The sequence below is a fragment of the Trachypithecus francoisi genome, unplaced genomic scaffold, assembly GCF_009764315.1.
Source record: "Trachypithecus francoisi isolate TF-2019V2 unplaced genomic scaffold, Tfra_2.0 Lachesis_group6, whole genome shotgun sequence".
Taxonomy (NCBI): Eukaryota; Metazoa; Chordata; class Mammalia; order Primates; family Cercopithecidae; genus Trachypithecus; species Trachypithecus francoisi.
Window position 1 is genome coordinate 48,072,565 of NW_022681471.1, and position 22,301 is coordinate 48,094,865.

At 35.8% G+C, this 22,301-nt stretch overlaps 1 protein-coding gene across 3 annotated transcripts in view; it reads right to left on the reverse strand.

The window, feature by feature from the left end:
• Positions 1-424: 424 nt before the first annotated feature.
• Positions 425-22,301, reverse strand: part of FAM199X (family with sequence similarity 199, X-linked) — a 29,374-nt gene continuing 7,497 nt past the window's right edge. For 2 of the 3 annotated variants that reach the window (XM_033200940.1, XM_033200942.1), the window contains exons 2-6: positions 20,389-20,608; positions 10,068-10,217; positions 9,658-9,819; positions 7,963-8,229; positions 425-6,660 (exon numbers count right to left, since the gene is read on the reverse strand). In XM_033200940.1, the coding sequence (XP_033056831.1) occupies positions 6,496-6,660; positions 7,963-8,229; positions 9,658-9,819; positions 10,068-10,217; positions 20,389-20,608 (964 nt within the window). In that variant the 3' untranslated portion in view covers positions 425-6,495. The remainder of the gene's footprint in view (positions 6,661-7,962; positions 8,230-9,657; positions 9,820-10,067; positions 10,218-20,388; positions 20,609-22,301) is intronic. The other variant, XM_033200941.1, reaches the window with a different exon arrangement.

Sequence of the window (22,301 nt, forward strand, 5' to 3'; positions counted from 1 at the left end):
AAAAACAGTTTAATCTCCCTCTCACACCAATCACCTACAACAGTTAACTGTGGGCAGCAGTTTTTTAGCCACTAATTACTGTTCACTGATAAAATGATAATGGTCACTACGTAAACCAGCAAATCTCTACAGCAGCACTGTCCAACAGAACTTTCTGTGATGATGGAAATGTTCTACATCTCATGCTTTTCAATACAGTAAATAGCATGTAGCCACATGGTAGCTACTGGATACTTGAAGTATTGCTAAGGAGACTAAAGAACTACATTTTAAATTTTACTTAACTTTAATTCACTTAAATAGCCATATGTGGCTAGTGACTACCATATGGGCATTACATAAATGTACTATCCATTATGGTAGTCACTAGCCACATATGGAGCTCTAGAGTACCTAAGAGAAGAAACACATACACGCACATTCACTTAATATCTAACTCACATTTATTAAAAATTGAAGACTACAGAAAAGCATAAGATTGGTGTCATTAAACAAGCTTAATTAACTTACCTTTGACTAATAAATGAAAGTACTTAATAACACTAAAGGAATTTTGAGAATAAGTTCTATTCCAACCTTAGAAATTAAAAACAAAAACAAAGCAGCTATTCTCCAAAGGAGAAAGCAACCACAGATCTCCCTCTAGTGGCAAAAGATAAAGTTGCTGCTGAAAAGCTGAATTGCTGCTCCATACATAGAACTGCTCAGACATTTCTTTTATAAAATTTTAACTTAAGATTCTAAATCAACATATAAGGAAAATAGATCTATTTTCTGTCGACAAAAATTAGACCTACTGCCCAGTAATAGCATGGATTAAAAAAATTAGACAATTTTCATTTACTATGAATGCTAATCTCTCTAGAAATCTGATCTCTCCAGAAAAAAATGTTTTGCCAATGACATTTGGGTATCTGGGACTTTCACCAAATAAAAGTTTATAAAGCCATAACCAAACTGTGAGCAACAGAAAAGAGAGCAGTTCTCCTCTGTTGGTAAATATTCTGGGATAGAGCATGAAAGGAGCTGACTCAGAAGTATAAAGTAGTAAGCAGCAGTGAGTGGGGTTTGTAAAACTCAGGGTACATCAAAAGAAACGATACATTATAAGAGTTCTTAACCAAAACAACACTTTTCATTCTGGTATTCAGTTTCAAAAGACAGCTCTGCCACATTGCCAGTTTTAATTACAACCATAAACACTCATTTAGATTTCACTATTGAACTACTTTCAAGTACAAGAAGGAACTCAAAATAGAAACGACTTATGATACAACTATTGTTATTCCCTCACAGCTTCAGGGAAAACAGGCTTTATATACACTGTAGTAAGTACAGAATGTACAGAGACAGTTATATATACAAAAGTGCATTAATAGTAATACATTTAGCAGTAATACAGGAAAAAAAAATCCTGGTTAACAATCTGATACATTACAGTATTTAAGACTACTTGAAGATTCTCCAACCAGTCAACTTTCTACTTGCTTTGGTTATGATATTGCTGCTACATAACTAATCTTTGAAACTAAAAAGCAAAAACAAAAACAAAAACCCACAATTTGAAATTTTATCCATCTGTGAATTGTTTTGCATATACTTGTTTATCATTAATAGACTTTGACAATAGTCCTTAAAATCCCAACACAAAGATTCAGAATAGATAATACTTGTTAAGTGAGAGTACTCAAATAGGAAATTAAATGGATCCACTACAGGGACATTATCTGCTCCATTGCTAAAAGACTCAGCTAGATAACCTAACCACAAATCTCAATTTCAGTCTCAGTTTAAATCCAACAGGTCAGCTACTGTTAAAAGAGCCAGCAGCTTCACAAAACAAGTCATGGCTTCAGGCCACTATTCCTTATTCAATTGTTCAATTCAGAATAGTAAGAGTTAACTTGTTATTTATACATATAGTCTACAACTACCTTTACATAGTCAAAATGTATATGCATAATTAGAGCAAGTCTCCCCTTTTCACTCCCATCCCTCACCACAAAAATGAACAGATTTCCACACAGGTTTTGTTGGACACAAAGATGCAACAAAGAAATCTGACAATTAAAAAAAAGTACTACATATAGAATTTAGAGAAGACCAACAAGTTTTTCTGAGTTCGGTATGAGGGTCAAATTAAAATCTAATTTGCCATTATATGCTCTAGGTTAAAACACTAATTACCTTAATTTTAAAAATAACTGGAGGGAGAGCCAGAAAGAAAGAATTTTAATGTTAAAAAAAATAAGAAAATAAAATGTCAGCGAGTCAACTCAGATCTTCAGCAGTACCATGTAACTTCCTCACTCTTAATGGCCAGTTAGAAGAATTTTCAGAGTTCCTTCTAAGCCTTTTGGAATAAGTAATTATTTTCCAAAGAAATAAGACTTAAGCATTATAAGTAGTTATCTTCCAGATACTATGCTAACAAAGATGCCTAGCTTAAAATATCTCAGATAGTTTTTATTCACTTAGCATAATTTTATTTTTAAGACAAAGTTTATCTTACTTTATCAGACTTAAAACGAATCCAAAGTTACCACAGTACATGTGTATACAAATACTTATTTCCTAACTAATAGTCCTTTCAGAATTAAATTTACTTCTAGTTCAGACATGTTGAATGAGTCAGTGCCCTCAACATCAACACTATTATTTGAATGCAACTGGGGATTTTCCTATTAATTGTCCCAAACTATAAAGGGACTGTGAGTACCCTCCACCAATTCCAAACAAATGTTTTTCTTGGAGATAGAAGTGCTAAAAGTTCATTTGTTAAAGGAAAGAAGAGGAGTATGTTCCAGCTATTACACAAATGAATTCAAAGAATTCATAAAGAATCAACTTGCTACATAATCTCTGTCCTTGAAGTGCTTTTGCTTGTACCTTGAAACTTATCTTTCCAGATATTAAAAGTGATCTGGTTTGAAGAAGTATCCTGGCATATGATCTTTTTAAGGGGAAAAAAAACTACATTAAGCCATACTTTAGATGACTTTCAAGCTCTTCATGATCTAGCTAGGCTGAAAATAAAGTTACGCAAACGAAATTTAAGATTTGAAGGTTTTTGTTTTTATACTCTATTAGCATTGATTGGTTCAATTAATGACTTTGCTTACTGATACCCAATTCCTGGGCATTATGCAAAACAAATTACAACATTTGGATTGTTTTTGAGTTTTGAAAAGCCTGATATTGACAAAAAGTACAGAGTTCACCACCTTTAAGGCACATGAGGCTATACAGAGTAAGCCACAAACAAAAAGTCTCTGCTGGAGAACCCAGAAACAAACAAGACTTCTATACAGGTTGTGTACTAACATTTCTAGCTAAATATGAAGACATTTGCTATATTTTATAATTTTTAAAGCTCATCAGAATCTGGATACCTCTATATAGTAGTTTCCTGTAATTTTCCTTTATGAGAGGATTTAGCACTTTTAAAAGTTAAACAGAATGAGAAGTTCACCCAATCTATAATGAGTCATTATTTTATAAGTCAGTTTCTGAGATTAATTCAGCAATATCTAATTCACTCAAGGGACAGAGGAACTGGACAAAACTGCCATAGCCTAACAAAAATGAGGTAAGTCTCATGAAAAAAAGTGTTGTTTTATTTTAAGTTCTTGTTGGGAGAGAATGAACTAGCCCTTTTACCTCACTACACATTATAATACATCACCTTCCTTTAATTCAGTTGCAAAACTATAGAAAATATTATATATGTCATTTTGTTAAATGCAAGTCTCATCCTTTAAAAAGCTGTGGTAGGAACTGAGATACTACTATAAGATCTCTAATAAAATGTTTCTGGATAAATCTGTGGGAAATTTATACGCCCTCAGTTAACAAGGCTTAGTTTCAAAGAGGAGACTTAAAATTTGCTCCGGTGTCAGTTCTCTACAGATGAGAACCAATACTACAGCAAGTAAGTCTTGCCTTTTTATTAATTGGTTAGTTTGGATTTGAATTTAAAAATAAATACTACTGAGTTGGATTGTTTTAAATTGAACTCAGAGATATACCATATTGAATAAATCATTACTTATTCCAAGAAAGAATAGTTCAAACTTTGAATTATCTACACAAGACATTACAATGGAAAACATACAGCACATGAGCAGAGACCTAAGAGCTTTTTATGTCTTTTTCTGCTAGTTTCTTTTTTGGGGGGACAGAGGACTATTAAATCTCCCTCTTCAATCACGAGCAAGCCCAAGTTATTCAATGATTTTCTTTTAATCAAACGAAATATTTTCAATCTCCTTCAACCCAACTTTATTACTATCTCTAACTTATAGTACTATAATGACAGTTTATCTGGATTTACACAAATTTCATTATGCACTTCTATAAACATTCAAACCTTTACAAACTTTAAAAATCAACTTTGTGGCACTTTGTAAACTTGTTTAACAGTGACTCAAGTTAAATTGAAAGTAATAAGACTGTGATTATTGGGAGAGTAGGGGAATTGTCTTAAATTACATCATGATCTTGTTTAGGGTTTTCTTTTACTGATCCCTGTTAAGTAAATAGTTTCCAAGTATTTGACAGATACATGGTGCTCTATGGTCTCCAAAAGTGGCCTTTTTCCTTGAAGAATAGGTAAAGATGGCAGGCAATCATTCTGTGGCATTTTGCTTTTGCTAAGATACAGTTACTATGCTCTCCATTTGCTCTTCCTATACTTGGAAGGGAAAACAGTGAGGTTAAGTTGTTCCACCTCCATAGAGTATTCTGGTGTCTATCCCCAAGCTCTCTTGGGTCCTCTAAGCTGGTTAGGAGAACCAAAGAGGGGAGGAGGGAAAAGAAAGAAAGACTACTCCAATTGAAAACCATAGACACTTATGTTTTATTTTAGTAAAATTTTCAAATTACGACTTTAGTAGTCTTTAAAAGGTTACAACCATACCATGGACTTTGGCAAAGCTGCAACGTATTAATTTTCATCCCCAGTTTCCATTCTTTAACCTTCAAGGAATCAAAATGAAATCAAAATTTTAAAACACATGATTAAAAGCCTTTGTATCAACTGAGAATTAAGAATTTAAGTCATGAATCTTTTTCTTAATAAGCTACTTGACATAACAAAAAGTAAAAAAAAAAAGAAATCTTACTAACCTCTGTACTCTAGAGTTTGAAAAATATTGATTACAGCTCTTCTACAGAATCACGGTCACCTTCAAAATGCTATCCACAATATAAAGAAAATTATGAAAGTCAGAAAGCAGCTTGATGTCAGTAGTATCAGTTTCCATCTTCTTTGACCATGTGAATGTTCAAGACATGTGTAGAAGAAAAGGAATCACGCTATTTCTAATGTTCATGATAACAAACTCTCTAGGAAAACATTTAAAGAAACTCCATGATTTCACAGTTAAAATTAGAGCTCTATTAATAACCAACAAGCTAAGTGTTTTCTATATCTCATTGCTCTGTATATTTCTAGCAATTTATAGATAAGTTTAGCAGATCTAGAAGGGTTTTCATCAGTTAATTTTCAACTTAACAAGGTCACATGCCAGAAGCTGTTATACCAAATATTTAAAAATTAGAGCTGTGCTGAAAAAAATATGACCTACATTAGAACTTGAGAGAGATATAGACTGACTTCCTGCCTGAGAACAATTTTACAGCCTAAAATTTCTGAAAGCAACAGAAAAGCAGAATTGCTTATTTTGTCTAATTACTTTCACCATTTAAATATTAATCAACATAGCATCAAGTCTAAAATTCAGCTACTAGTAACATTATTTCATCAGTAGTCATCACTTAACAAAAAAGGATTCTAAACTTATATAAAGTTAAAAACAAAAATAAATCTAATAGGAAAAAGATGAGGGCCTGTTGTTATACCTTTGAGTGAACAATGAATGAAAACAGAACTAAAACTAATGAAGGCACTATCGTAAACAGCAATCCACACCTTGCCCACCCCCACACCTCAGAAAAAATTTTACCAGGAATCAAGAATTATGCTATGGCCCTTTAGGAAAAGTAAACTAAGAAATTGTAACATTAAGAAGGGAACTAAATTATGATCTCTACACATGTATGTATACTGACATAATAAACTACTGTCAGCAGTACCTTGAAATCTTCTAAACTGTATAAGTACTAGTCTTTGAAGAAGCCCACTTCACCACCATAAACTTCAAACAGTCAAAACGTTTACCCAAAGTAGTGGTTCTTAAACTAGACTGTGCATCAGAATAACCCCGCACTTGCTAAGAAACATGTTAGGCGCCTCCCTGTTGGTTTCTGATTCACTACATCTGGGGGTGGGGCCCACAAGTATGCATTCCTAACAACTTCTCAGGTGATGCTGAAGCTGCAGGTCTTGGGACCACCTGTCAAGAACCACTGGCTTAAATTATTAATGGTACATCAGCACGCCCTAACCAAAATTTTGGTCAAGATGCATGTAAACAATAAGGATGTAGTATTTTAATGCTCACAAAGAATGCTGATAAATTCACCCTTATTACATCAAACATCAACATCTGCTTCATGGTCTTCCTCAGTCACTTTCAAGGACAGCACCTCTTCGTTAAGGAAGAGCCCACTGAGCCTCTCCTTCCGGGCCTGCCTCTGCTCCTTCAGCTGCCTCTTGCGGAAGGCTTTCTGCTGTAACTTCCGCTGCTTGGATCGCTTCTGTCAAAATAAAATTTCTGAATCAGTTTGGTTTAGTTTTTGGCATATCCACCCCAAAATGTTTTGTGGATCAAATTCTCTATTTTCTAACTTTAAGAGATGTTCAGATCCTTCTGTAGTATGATCCTCATTCCAGTAAGTGAGCCACTGGCTTAGGCATAAAAATGATTAAGATTCCAATTTTATGGTATTTGACCAGTGACTCTTCTGATTAGGAAGGGTTGAGACAATCATTTTGGCTAGTGATGGATAATGAGTCACTTCAAAGACTTCTTTTTTAAATTCCATTAAGGTACATTGGTATAAATGCATAGTGAACACACAATTAATACTAGGGGACAATACTGAATACAAATGTAGAGAACATTGCCCAAGTCTCTAATACTTATGATTCTCAGGTGCCTTTCATCCAAAAACACTAGCAATCTTATAATGGCAGGTAAAAAAAAAAATCATGCCTTTTTCGTAGTAGGCGAATACCATCTTAAAAACCCATCAGAAACTCAGTGGGTACTACCATCCTTGTCACTGGTGAACTGATACTAAAAAGGAATGACCGCATATCTAGAGAAATTCCTTAGCAACTAACAAAGCGGGCTATGTTTCTGCTACTTCCCTAAGAACCAGGGAAAGAATCACTGTGTATCTTCAAGTCACCACTTGGTCACCAAAGAGAGAGATTCTCTTATCATCTTTAAACTGGCTCCAGATTCTTGTCACTGCAAGGAATCAAACTCCCCTGCTAAGCCACAGGACCATTCTAAATATACTTATACCTTCTTTTTTTTTTTTTTAAGTGCCAACAATACTATACAGAACTTTCTCAACTGTGAAAAGAGTAGACAGAAATTAGAGAAAGTATTAGATTTTTAAATTAGCTAAGAAGAAACATTAAGATTAAAACATTAAGAAAAACATTTACACACACAAAAGACATACACAACATTCTTAGGAGCTAATAGACAGCAACATCAGCAACATAGTGAGATTCGCTCAGTAGTGAGTTGCAGTCAATATTGCAATCTTGAGAATAACTCATTATTTCCACCAATTTATCTTACTTAAAACATACACAAAAATCAGGTAAGATTGAATGCAATATGGTTGTGGGTCAAAACAGCATTTCAAAGCACTCAGCCAAGAGTGCTTTGTTCAACAGCAGAGCATCCTGCTTGTTCAATTAAGACCAAAACCCACAGGCATCTAGACAGCAGGATCATTTTAACTCTTCAAGAAATTTATATGAAGGAGTACTAATGTTAATATTGAAAGGTAAAGTTTTGTATTGATTAGACGTTTTACTTTTGAATCCCGAATCCGCTCTGCTGCACTTGCAGACAGGTTGCTGTCACTGTGTGCTCGACTCATGTTGGCACTGGAGTTTGAAGCAGAGTTTCCAACACTGGACCCACTGCTGCTTGCAGAACTGACCATGCTGGCACTGCTGCTGCTGGCGCTGGCACTGGCACCGCTCACTCCACTGGTGCTTGCACAACTAAAGTTGCTTCTCTTCCAGGCCTCTCTTGCAGGCCGTTGGCGAGGGCTATGCTCCTTGATATAGTTTCTGACCTTGGGAAGCACAACCACAAACTGGTTAGTGTTGCACCTTGATGTTCTACCTTCAAAATGCTGGGGGGAAAATAATATTGTACTTAATCTAAAAGATTGTCAAAAGTGCTGCAGATGCATATATAAGCTGGAATAGAAAGGCTAAATTTAGAAATAAGTACTAGAAAAATGAACAATGTTCAAAATTCTAGAAAACATGTTATAGAGCTGGATTTTAAAAGCACATAAAATATAATCAGTAAATGGAAGGCTACTCACCTTCAGAAATTTAGGACTACAAAAAAACAGCACTCAAAATACAAACTAACAATAAAATAAAATAGATGAGATTAGGCAGTTGTTAAAGGTCTCCACTTAAGATAATTTAAGTAAGCTGCTGATTTTATACAAGATTAGGGTGTTTCCTAAATCTTAGCTAGGGGCCAACGATACCTGTCTTCAAATGCAAGACATCAATTTATCATACTAATGAAAAATTTGCTGGAATGTAGAAAATTAGAGTATGTCTGCTGGGAGAAATACTGAAATGAGAGAAATTTTTCATAAATAATGATAAATGCAAAACAAAGAAACAAATCCAAAGTAGAAACTAAGAACATTAAGTATTCATTCAACTACATACCAGAAAAAGAACAGCAAAAATTGTATTTAGAAGATACCAGAGGCCAGGTGCAGTGGCTCACACCTGTAATCCCAGCACTTTGGGAGGCTGAGGCAGGTGGATCACGAGGTCAGGAGTTCAAGACCAGCCTGGTCAAGATGGTGAAACCCCATCTCTACTAAAAATACAAAAATTAGCCGGGTACGGTGGCAGGTGCCTGTAATCCCAGCTACTTGGGAGGCTGAGGCAGAAGAATCGCTTGAACCTGGGCAGTGGAGGTTGCAGTGAGCCGAGATATCGCCACTGCACTCCAGAGTGAGACTCCGTCTCAAAAAAAAAAAAGGGTGGGGGGAGAAGAAGAAGATACCAGAGATGTAGATTTCAGAACAGCAGAGGGAAAATTCACTAGGTTTCACCCTAGCCTGGCTCAATTATTACAGCATAAAACTACTCAAATCCCTCAGCTCAGATATTTACCAAAGAATAGCTCTCATTAATTAGTATTTTGTCAATTAGTCTCCTGTAAACTGAGTTAGAATAAATCTATACCTTAACCTAACCACCTCGTAAGTGGTAACATTACATTTCAAATCCTATACAACTGAAAAGCAGGTTCTAGATTCACACTGATCCCAGAAAGGTACTGGCAGGTGAGATGTACATAAAACCTCTTAAATCAATGTGCCATCATTTTTTCTAATATTACCTTTCACAGCAGTGATTTTTGGCCTTAATTATCTATGTATTTACATATGATTATTTTAGTCTACATTTTATAAGATGGTGGTATTTTTAATAGGTAAATAATCTGTATTTTCTTTACATACCTGCTTCAGTTTTTCATCTGTGAGACAGTTAAGTTCAATAATAAACTCACTGTCTGTAGGGGAGATTTGAGCAGAAGGATCAATGATCTTAATAATATCAAGTTGCTCCCGAAGACCCATTTCAGTACTCACTTTCCGACTCAGATACTCAATATATTCCACCTATGTGATGAAAAAATTACAACAAATAAGATCATTGCTAAAACTTCTGATCCTTCATTATGTCAATTATAATGTGTTCACATATCAGAAGCACTTAAGGTTTTATTTGTTCCCTGAAAAACAGTTAAAGCTCAAATTCAGATTTACTAAGCAACCCACATTTCCCCAGTAGCTTTAAACAGGCAATAAACTGAGCTTTACCTAGTCTCCACATAAAAGCTTTTAATTAAGAATGTCAAGATCTTTACCTGCTCATCATTTGTCATTGCACTCCAAGGGAGTTCATCTAAATTCCGGTGCTTGTTTTTCTTTTTAGGAAGCAGGCAAGGTGAACTTGGAATACTGGGTATGACATCAGAAAGTACATCACTCCCACTGGCAATGTCACTGCCTGGTAACTTTATAAAAATAAGGAGGGTGTGAGGAGGGAAAGCAAAATTGTTTCAGACTACATTTTAAATACTACAGTATATTTTCCACATCAATTAAAAGTTACTTTATGAGATTGACATGCTGCGGGCTGTGCTAAGAGGGCTTCCTTAAAAGTTCCTTTAATATAAGACTAATAGCAGCTGGGTGTGGTGGCTCATGCCTGTAATCCCAGCACTTTGGGAGGCTGAGGCAGGGGGATGACCTGAGGTCAGGAGTTCGACACCAGCCTGTCCAACATAGTGAAACCCGGTCTCTACTAAAAATACAAAGATTAGTCGGGTATGGTGGCATGTGCCTGTAGTCCCAGCTACTCGGGACACTGAGGCAGGAGAATCCCTTGAACCGGGAGGTGGAAGTTGCAGTGAGCCGAGATCGTGCCACTGTACTACTCCAGCTGGGAGATAGTCAGACTCCGTCGTGAAAAAAAAAAAAAAAAAAAGACTAATGGCAAATACAGAATCACAGGACATTAATTCTGATCCATGCCTATTTTATACAAAGCAGCAACATAAGTATATAAATATATATTCTTTGCATATAGTTATTCATGAAAGATGTTTTTGAAAAGCTTAGACTCGTAATCAAGACTTATTAAAATGGTAACCGAAGAGTCAATCATCATTAAAGTTTTTAATGTATAATGAGAATATGACTAGGGCCTCCACACTGTAATGAATAGAAGCACTGGTCTCCATCTGGGGAGACCTGAATGATGTGCCACTAACTGGCTTTTGCCAGAGACTGTGCTAAACATACTGTCAATATAAAGACAAATACATCTTGGTCCTTGTCCTCAAGTCTGTATCAGTGACCTCAAGACAATTAAAATAAATTAAGGCTGGGCAAAGTAGCTCATGCCTGTAATCTCAGCACTTTGTGAGGCAGAGGCAGGAGGACTGCTTGAGCCAGGAGTTCAAGACCAGCCTACGCAATGTGGCAAGACTTCGTCTCTCTAAAAAAAAATAATAATAATAATAATCATGTCTGTAATTCCAGCACTTGCAAGGCTGAGGCAGGAGGATTGCTTGGGCCAGGAGTTGAGAGCAGCCTGTCCAACATCGCGAGACCTCATCTCTATTAAAAAAAAAAAAAAAAAAAAAAGGAAAGGAAAAAAAATAGCTGGGTGTGGTGGCACATGCCTGTAGTCGGAGGTGGAAGGATCGCTTGAACATGGGAGGTTGAGGCTGCAATGAGACATGTTTGTGCCACTGCATACCAGCCTGGACGACAGAGTGAGACTCAGTCTCAAAAAATAAATAATAAAATAGTTTTAAATATGCTATTAATATAAAGCAAAACACTTTAAGAACAGAAGTATTAAGAGAAAAATTAGAAAACATCATAGAAGACAAAGTGTAGACAAAGGAGAAATAAAAGCAAGCCTAACATACAGAAAATAAAATCAATTTAAGAAAAACAGCAAAAATATGTGCTATAATTTTACATATATTTATGTATATTTTTGCACACGTGCATATACTCATGTAACCACCACCATGACCAAGGTAATAAATATATCCATTACCTCCAAAAGTTAGAATGGATTTAATTTTAAATAAATGTATTTAAGTCATTCAACAAAAAGGTAAAGTCTTTTCTTCTACAAGGAGCACATGACAATTTTCAAACATACTGGCTTCATTTTTACAAGGTATAAAACAGCACCTTTTTGCTGTGTTTTGGTTCTATAGAGCTTGCAACTGTATCCGAACTCTCGATGATTTCTAGGCTTATGCAGTTACCAAAAAAGCGAAGTGCTACTTTAGTCATGAAGACTATTGCGATCACATGTATTTGAACTCCTACTTTGTACACAGCCAGTATAATAGGTACAGGGGATTCAAAGGAGTGTTAAGTCCCTACACAAAATTTTACTTGGGAAAGTAATACAATAACACAGACATACAATTATACAACACAGCACATGATGAATGCTAGGTTCAGACCACAGATCATCAATGGAAATATCTAGCAGTGGGTTGAAGCTGCAGGATTAAAGTTTGGGAGAGTTGCAATGGACTGCAGGCAGGCACTGGGGAATCAATCACAAAGAAATAAATGAAACCACAAAGATAGGAGTCAATCACTATGCAAAAGATGACTATGATGTTTACAATGAAATTGTCTAAGAGAGAGGCCATTCTTTCTCATCCCCATAAGTAGCTACTACTCTTAAAAACCACATTTTCACTATGACAGTTATTGACAAGTCCAAGTACATAAGTGACTACCAACAATCTGTATAACTTATTTGAAAATCTCATTAACGGCTGGGTGCATGGCTTATGCCGTAATCCAGCACTTTGAGAGGCGGAGGTGGGTGGAACGCCTGAGGTCAGGAGTTCGAGACCAGCCTGGTCAGCATGGCAAAACTCCATCTCTACTAAAAATACAAAAATTAGCTGGGTGTGGTGGTGTGCACCTGTTATCCCAGCTACTCAGGAGGCTGAAGTAGGAGTATCATTTGAACCTGGGAGGCAGAGGTTGCAGTGAGCCAAGATCGTGCCATCGCACTCCAGTGTGGGAGACGGAGCGATCATCTCAAAAAAACAAAAGAAAACAAAACATAAAATCTCATTAACTAACACTGCTTGAACTGTTCACCCTTCACCCTAATTGTTATCTAGGTGGTGTTATGAAAGGATGATTGCTGAATGCACATATGAATGCCATCTCTTTTTCAGCCCATAATTGCAAAAAAGAAAATGCTTTGCTATTTTCCCTTTGACTTCAAGGCTCCCTGTGGCCCCTAAAAAAGAAAAAATTAGACACTTATCAGACAAAAGGCCTCCCCTCCCCTACATCAAGCTCCTTTGATAAATGAGGTAAATTAAATAACTCTTGAAACACCTATATTTTCAAAATATAAGAAAAAAATTCACCTAAATCTTGGAGAATATCTGCTAAGCACTTAAATTGTACCTTTACTTCTGTCTATGCATTTGTTGGGGAGGCAGGAGTGTAAAAAAGGTAATTAGTGGTACCTTGGCCATTTTTTTTTCAGGGATAAGTAAAAAGATCCCAGAGTTCAAATCCCAGCTCCACTGCTCACTAGCAGTGTGACCTTGTGTAGGTTAGTTTATTTCTTTGAGCCTCAGAGTTAGCAGTAAAATGTGGTCAATATCATCAATCTCAAAGGATTGTTGAGTGGTTTAAATGTGGTAACATGCCTGGCATACAGGCAACACTCAATAAAGAGATGTACTTTTCTTTTTCCATCCCTTGCCATGGTTTTGGACCCTTAAAAAAGTAGCACAATCTCTCAGAGAATGTCACATGTTGCTAAAGTGCTTGGGTTAATTTCACATGGTAGTGCTTCAGAATGATAGGGGAAAAAGGAAAAGACATTCAGGTAAGGAGAATAATTTAGCAAAGTCATAGATGGAAAAAAACATAGTATGAGGTGACATATATCCTAGATATCATGTAATCATATGTCAGTATGATTAACACAGAAAATCAGTGCTAGGGATTTAAAAGTTCAACAGAAGAACAGAAACTGTCATATGATATGTAGAAGTAGGCCGATAACATTTCTAAGAAGTAACTTGATGAAACTGGTCTTTAGGAAGATCAGCTAGAAAGCACTATGGGGATAAAATAGAGTGAGGAAAGACTAGAATTAGATAGGAAGCTCTTGTAATCTAGGCGTGGATGAAAATAAGCAAAAATGGAAAGAAAAATGGGAATAGATAGGAAAAATGTAACATGAAAATTTACAAGGCTGGGTGCAGTGGCTCACACCTGTAATCCCAGCACTCTGGGAGGCCGAGGCGGACAGATCACGAGGTCAGGAGTTCGAGACCAGTCTGGCCAATATAGTGAAACTCCGTCTCAATCAAAAATACAAAAATTAGCCAGGTGTGGTGGCATGCACCTGTAGTCCAAGCTACTCGGGAGGCTGAGGCAGCAGCATCGCTTGAACCCAGGAGGCAGAGGTTGCAGTGAGCCAAGATCGCACCACTGCACTCCAGTGAGGGCGACAGAGTAAGATTACATCTCAAAAAAAAAGAAAGAAAGAAAAACAATTTACAAAGCTGTTTGATAACTGAATGGATAAGGTAATAAAGTGTCTCATGTTGAGACCAGAAAAAAATTGGTGACATTTCAGGTCACACAACCCACCCAGAGTGATACACTTAAGGACCTCAATTTTCATAGCAAGGTAACTGAAAGGATGTTACAGATCTTCTAGTCCAACATCCTCATTTTACATAAAGAAAAACATAATGTCTGGGGAGGGTCATACAACTAGTGGCAGAATCCAAAGTAGGACACCAATCTAATGCTTTCAACTATGCTAAACAGTTTTGCCTGTCTGGCAAGTTTGTAATAAGAGAGGAATAAATTTGGGATATAAAGGGTTTGAAGTAATAATGGGAGAAGCAAGCACAAGTGTCCTTTGGACAGACAATAGTAATTTTTTACTAAGTTGTAAGACAATGTCACTAAGCAGAGTCTATTTTTTCCATGGAAATATTGTAATTGGAAGTTGCAACACTGCATCAAGGACTCAGCATCAAATAATGGGTTAGTATTAAATATTAAGGTCATCTAAGTGGAAATGTCAAGTAGACAACTGGAGATATGGGATTAGACTAGCGGTGGTACCGGAGAATTGTATGGGCTCCTATATATTTATTAGACCAGCAATTTCCCATTTTATAACTGATACTATATTTCAGAATAAATGCTTACTAACTCCCAGCCCATATTTTTCATGGGCAATATTTGGCATATTTATATTATGATCAGTAATTGTGAAACACAGGGAGACTTAAATCTCTGCCATATTCTCTGCAGATGCAGCAGAATTTTATGAGTAAGCTCATTCTGTAATAGCTGATGTTTAATTTCAGATTGCACCTCTAGGTTTCAAGTGTGACAGCTGATTACTCACTGTTTAAATTTTCTAAGCTTTCCTGCTCAACAATAGAAATAATTTCTCAGACTCTAAGACTAGTCAAATATATCCTTAATAACAAAAGGACTGAAAGCAAAGAAAATTATCAGCAAAGCAAAATGCAAAGATGCTAATTCATTCTAAGGTTAAAATCTCATCTTACTAAGTAGTGAGCTTTTTCTTCCAGAGAATCCATAAATCATTTATATTTACTTTAGTAGTAACTGAAACATCTGTTAAAAAGAAAGATTTAAACAGATGTAGTTTTTTATCATAACAGAAGTAATACAAATTTTTTAACTATAGTAAATGATTTTTAATCCATATTAATCCTAACATGTAATTTGTAATTATCTTCTTGGATAATTTACTGCTCATCATTATGAAATCCCACAAATACAAGACAGCACTTTAAATCTTTCAGCATACTTAAATAGCAGATATCTATGGTAACAGAGTATCCATACTCCAATTTCACAAGTGGGAAAACACATTACTAAGGCAGGTATGATTTTTGTTCCGACATCATAGTCACTCATGTACATTAACGGTGAATGGCTGGGGACGGTTTTCCACTCTAACTACTCGCAACATAAGTGAAGGAGCCAGCAATTAAAATTTAAAAATGTCTGCCACCTTGTAACATTATGGATGATAACTCTAAATAAATCACAGAAAATAAGCAGAAAAAATATTTCTTAGAATTATCAGGACTCCAACTGATTTATGCTTTACTAAGAATTGTTGCAGTCTGATTTTAAACACAAAGTCTGCACTAAAAAAAAAAAAAAAGGAGAGAGAGAGTGAGAGAGAGACACTGGCTGAGCATGGTGGCTCACCACTTTGGGAGGCCAAAGTGGAAGGATCACTTGAGCCCAGGAATTCAAGACCAGCCTAGGCACCAAAGTGAGACCCTGTCTCTACAAAACAAACAAACAAAAAAAAATTAGCTGGTTGTTGTGGTGCCCACCTGTGGTCCCAGCTACTGAGGAGGCTGAGGCAGGAGGACTGCTTGAGCCCAAGAGGTCAATTCTGCAGTGACCCATTTTTGCATCACTGCACTCCAGCCTGGGGAGAGAGCGAGGCCTTGTCTCAAAAAAAAAAAAAAAAAAAAAAACACTGAAAAATCATTATGAATATCATGAAAAAGTTTATATCTTAAATGAGAAAATCTTATTAAAAAATTTTAACCAGAAGAGGAAAAACTTCCTATCTCCTTATGAGGACAGTATTACCTGGACACCAAAGCTAGACAAAGACACAACTGAGAAAGAAAACTGCAGACCAATATCCCTTATGAATACAGATGCAAAATTTCTTAACAAAATACTAAAAAACCACATCGAGAAGCAGACTGAACTTCTCCCCTAAGATTAGGAAAAAGACAAGGATGCTCACTTTCACCATTTCTATTAAACACTGTACAGGAGATCTAGTTAGGGCAACTAAGCAAGAATTAAAAAGCATCCAGATGAGGAAAAAAGAAGGAAAACTATCTATATTCATAGATGACATGATCTTAAATATAGAAAATGATAAATAATTCACACAGGGGAAAAGATTATTAAAGCTAACAGATGACTTCAGCAAAGTTGGCACGATACAAAATCAATATACAAACACCAATTGTATTTCTATATATACACTAGCAATGAACAATCTGAAAATAAAATTAAGAAAATAATGCCATTTTAACAGCATCAAAAAGAATATTTAGGAATAAATTAAACCAAGAGAGTGTAAGACTTAGACATTGAAAACTACAAAACATCATTGAAATAAAGAAGCCCTAAATAAATAAGATATCCCATCCCATATTAATTGGAATATTTAATATGTTAAGATGGCAATACTCCCCAAAGCAATCTACAGATTCAATGTGATCTCTATCAAAATTCCAACTACACTTTTTTGAAAAATGGGCAACCTGATCCTAAAACTCATATGGAATTGCAAGGACCCCAAATAGCTCTGTTGCCCAGGCTAGAGTGCAATGGCGCAATCTCAGCTCACTGCAACCTCCACCTTCAGGGCTCAAGCGATCCTCCAACCTCAGCCTCCTGAGTAGCTGAGACCACATGTGCACACCACCAGGCCTGGCAAATTTTTGCATTTTTTTTTAAAAGACACGGGGTTTTGCCATGTTGCCCAGGCTCGTTTTGAACTCCTGGGCTCAAGCTATCTACCTACCTCAGTTTATCAAAGTGCTAGGATTACAGATGTGAGCCTAAACAATTTTTATAATGAACAACAAAGTGGGAGAACTAACACATCTCAATTTCAAAAGTTACTGAAAAGCTATAATAACTAAAACAGTGTGGTACTAGCATAAGGATAGACACATACATCAATGGAATAGAATTTAGAGTCCAAAAATAAACCCACACATCTATGATTAATTCATTTTCAAAAGGTGCCAAGATGATTCAATGAGGAAAGAATAATTTTTGCAATAAATGGTGCTGGGACAACTGGATACCCCCATACAAAATAAAAAATTTGGGAGCCAGGTGCAATGGTGCACGCCTGTAGTCCCAGATACTCAGGAGGATGAGGTGAGAGGATTGTTTGAGCCCAAAAATTCGAGACCAGCATGGACAACATAGTGAGACTCCGTTGTTAAAAAAAGAAAGAATGCGCCTGTAATCCCAGCACTTTGGGAGGCCAAGGCAGGTGGATCGACTGAGGTCAGGAGTTCAAGACGAGCCCGGCCAACATGGTGAAACCCTGTCTCTACTAACAATACAAAAATTAGCCGGGCTTGGTGGCGGGCGCCTGTAATCACAGCTACTAGGGAGGCTGAGGCAGGAGAATGGCTTTAGCCCAGGAGGCGGAGGGTGCAGTGAGCTGAGATTGCGTCACTGCACTCCAGCCTGGGCAACTGAGATGAGCAGGACTCTATCTCAAAAAACAAAACACACACATACAAAAAGAAAGAATGAATCTGGACTCCTATCTTACACATCATATACAAAAAATAACTCAAAATGGATCAAAGACCTACATGTAAGAACTAAAACTCTAAAAGTCTGGGAAGGAAACAGGTGAAAATCTTCCTCATCTTGGATTACACAATGGTTTTTAAAATATGATATTATAAGTACAGCAAAAAAAGATAAATTAGACTTCATTAAAATTAAAAACTTTGGTGTCAAAGGACACTATCAAGTGAATAAATACTAACAAGCAAAAAGACAACCCGCAGAATAAAAACATTTTCGCAAATCATGTATCTGATAGGGGTCTAGTAGCCAGCATATAGAAATAACTCTTACAATGCAACCATAAAAAGTAAAATAACACAATTTTAAAAGGGGCAAGGTATCTGAATAGATATTTCTCCAAAGAGGACACACAAATGGCCAAAAAGCACATGAAAAGATGCTCAAAACCATAATGAAACACCAATTTATACCCAGCAGGATGCCTATAAACAAAAAGACAAAGCCAAGTGTGGACAAGGACGTGGTGAAATGGGAACTTTCATACGTTGCTGGTGGAAAAGTAAAATGGTGTAGTCACTCTGGAAAACATGTTGGCAGTTCCTCAAAAAGTTAAATATCAAGTGATCCAGCAATTCCACTCCTAGGGGTATATCCAAGAGAATTAAAAATATAAATCCACATAGAAACTTGTACCTGAATGTTCACAGCAGTATTATTTATAACAGCCAAAAAGTAGAAACAACCCAAAGTTCATCAGCTAATGAATGAACAAAATGTGGTAGTGTACATCTACAAAATGGAATATTAGTCATAGAAAGGAATGAAGTGCTGTTATATGGGACAACATGGATGAACCTTGAAAACATTATGCCAAATGAAAGATTAGCCAGGCACAAAAGGCCACATATTCATCCATTTATATGAAATATCTACAAAAGCAAATCCATACAGAAATTAGATTAGTAGTTGCCAGGTGATAAGGGGGAGGGGAGAATTGGGACTATGTGCTAATGGGTATAGGATTTCTTTTGGGGGTGACAGAAATGCCCTGGAATTAGATAGTGGTGATGGCTGCACAACACTGTGAGTATATTAATAACTACTGAACTATACATTTCAAAATGATGAAAATGGTGAATTTCACCTCAAATTTTTAAAAAGTTTAAAAAATTTTTAACCCAAATAATATGAAAAACAAAAATGGAAGGGTTGTGAATTACTTTTTTTCTTAAAAAAAAAAAATCTCATCTTTTCAGTGTAGCATCGTTTATAACAACAAAAAACTGAAACAAACTGAAATAGCCATAATTAGGAAATGGATTAAGTAAATTATGATCCAGTTATGGAAAAGAATGAGATGTGTTAGCTGAAAAAAAAGCACAGGGCCAAACAGTGGATGAAGTATAATCCCATGTGTTTTTAATAGTATGCAAACATACTTGAATCTGCATAAGCTCCTAACAGTGGTAACCATAGTAGAGTGGGACTTGGAGACTTTTTAAATTTGGTGCCATTCTGTATTATTTGAAAGCTGTTTGAAATTATAATATTCAATACCTCTTTTGGAATAAAACTTCAAGTATTCAGATAGCTTTCAAACGTAGCAGGCATTCGAATTTATCTAGCGAATAAAATCTTTGCTGTAGGCAGGGAAAACATCTTTAAATGTTGTATTGTTTTTACAATCAGAATATGGATGTTGTAATAACACAATCTAAATTTTCTGACTAACTGCACTCATTATAAGGTAGCATTTTCAAACAATTTACCACAAAGCCGTTTTACATGGTATATATGCCACAAGAAAAAAGTGTCAGGCGAAAAACATGCCTACATACAAACAGAATACAAAATGAGAAATTATATATTTCTGATGACAGAACCAAAAATCATGTATTTATGGTAATAACAGTTATGATATTAGATATATAATGTGACTGATATGTGTCCTATAAGGACACAAAACCTATTTATTATAGGGTAGGAAGCATAAATTTGCTTGGATTCATGCATAGAAAGGTACTGATGATATATAATAATGGTAATATTACACAAGTATTAAATAACATAAAAATCTACAAAAGGATATCTATAGCATCTAAAAGGTACATTAGCAAAAATAAAGATATCCCATCAAATTCTTAACTTTAAAACACGCTGTAAGAGAATCTCCAGGACTGGATAAACATTAGAGAAATTTACTTTGAAGCAGAGATGAAAATATCAAAAGAGAAGTTTATAGTTCTACTTCTGTAGTAATGAGGTCAAGAAAAGGACAAAAAAACTTACCTGCCATTCAAACTCGCTATCTGACCAATCCCAGTAAGTGCTAATAGAAGAAGAGACATCGCTGCAGACACTCCCCTCAGGAAATAAATCAAAAGAAGTGAAGTCCTGATCATCTAATAGGGAATAGCAATCATCTTGATCTCCAACAGACACAGATGAAAACAGCTCCTCACTGCCTTCTGAGCTGGCAACACTTGTTCCACAAGAAGTTAGGTTCCACCTTCAAAAACACAACATGAAAGAAATCACAAGAACTACAGAATCCACACAATGTTAAGATATAATTAACAGGACATATTTATAACATTTATAAGGAATGTGAGGGTTTTTTTTTGTATTTTTAAAAGAACCCTTACCTTTTAAGGAAATATACTAAAATATTTATGAATGATATATGTCTAGGAATTGCCTCAATATAAGGCAAGGGTTGGGGAGTGGATAGAGGTACAGATGAAGCATGATGCCATATATGAATAAATGTTGAAGCTGGGTGACAGGAACATGGGGTACATTACACTTTTCTCTCTACTTTTGTAGCTGCCTGAAAATTTTTGTAGTACACTATTTTAAAAGAAAGTAGTATTTAAATTAGGACTAAAGTAAAATCTTCATCCACAAACAAAACATACAGCATAGTGGTTATGAGTAAGCTCTAGAATCAGACAGCTCAAATTCTTGCTCTGTCACTTCCTAGCTAATTGATTTTAAGCAAATAACACACTCTCCAAGTCTGTGTCCCAATGGAGGTACTGTGATGATCACATGAGAATGAATACAGAGCACTTGCAGCACACATAAAAAGTGCCCAATATATGACAGCTTTTATTATTGTTAAAGGAAGAGTGGGGCCATTGCAGGGCAGAGAAAAGCACCAACAAGCATTTACACAGGTAGATGTTCAAGAAGTGTTTGTTATATTTAAGTAACTTTTCCATATTAATGCTGTACAGGCTCATTGCAAAGATGTTGGAAAGAAAGGAATGAATAATAAAATGATCAATAATTCCGTTATCCAGCAGCAACTAATCTATAATATTTGGGTAGTTTATTTTTATGTGCATACATATTTTTTACAGAATCAGCAACCATTCTGTATATATATATTTTAGTATATTGCTTTTTTCATTAACATTAATATGTTAAACATTTTCCGAAGTATATTACTTAAAACATTGTAATGCCTATATAATATTCCATTGTACTAAATGTATCATAATTTATTTAACTTTATTCCCCCAATAATAGATACATAAGTTGTTTCTAATTTTTTAATATTAGAAATAATACTGAGAGGAGCCTTGTTTATAATTATTTATCAAAATATATTATCTCAGGACACAGTTGCTTGAAAGCTAAGTACTGAGTCAAAGAATATGAACACTTCTGAGGATCAATTTAGTCAACACCTTTCTGAAAGGCTGCATCAATTTATACTCCCCAAGGCAGTATATAAAAGTGCTCATTTCACCACAATCTTAACAGCACTAAAATTGCTAAAAATTTTTTTTACCTATCTTATAGGACAGAAACTTTTTGTTTTTATGAGACAGGGACTCACTTTTGTCATTAAGGCTGGAGTGCAGTGGCACAACACAGCTCACTGCAGCCTCAAACTCCCAGGCTCAAGCGATTCTCCCATCTCAGCCTTCCAAGTAGCGGGGACCACAGGTGCAACACACCTGTCTAATTTTTGTATTTTTTGTAGAGATGGGGTTTTGCCATGTTGCCCAGGCTTGTCTCAAACTCCTGAGCTCAAGCCATCCGTCCACCCCAGCCTCCCAAAGTGCTGGAATTACAGGCGTGAGCCACTGCACTGGCACAGAAACATTTTTATATCAAGTTTTATTTATTTAATTACTAGCAAGATCAAATTTTAAAATATTTTAGCTATTCTGCTATGGTGTTTTCCTATG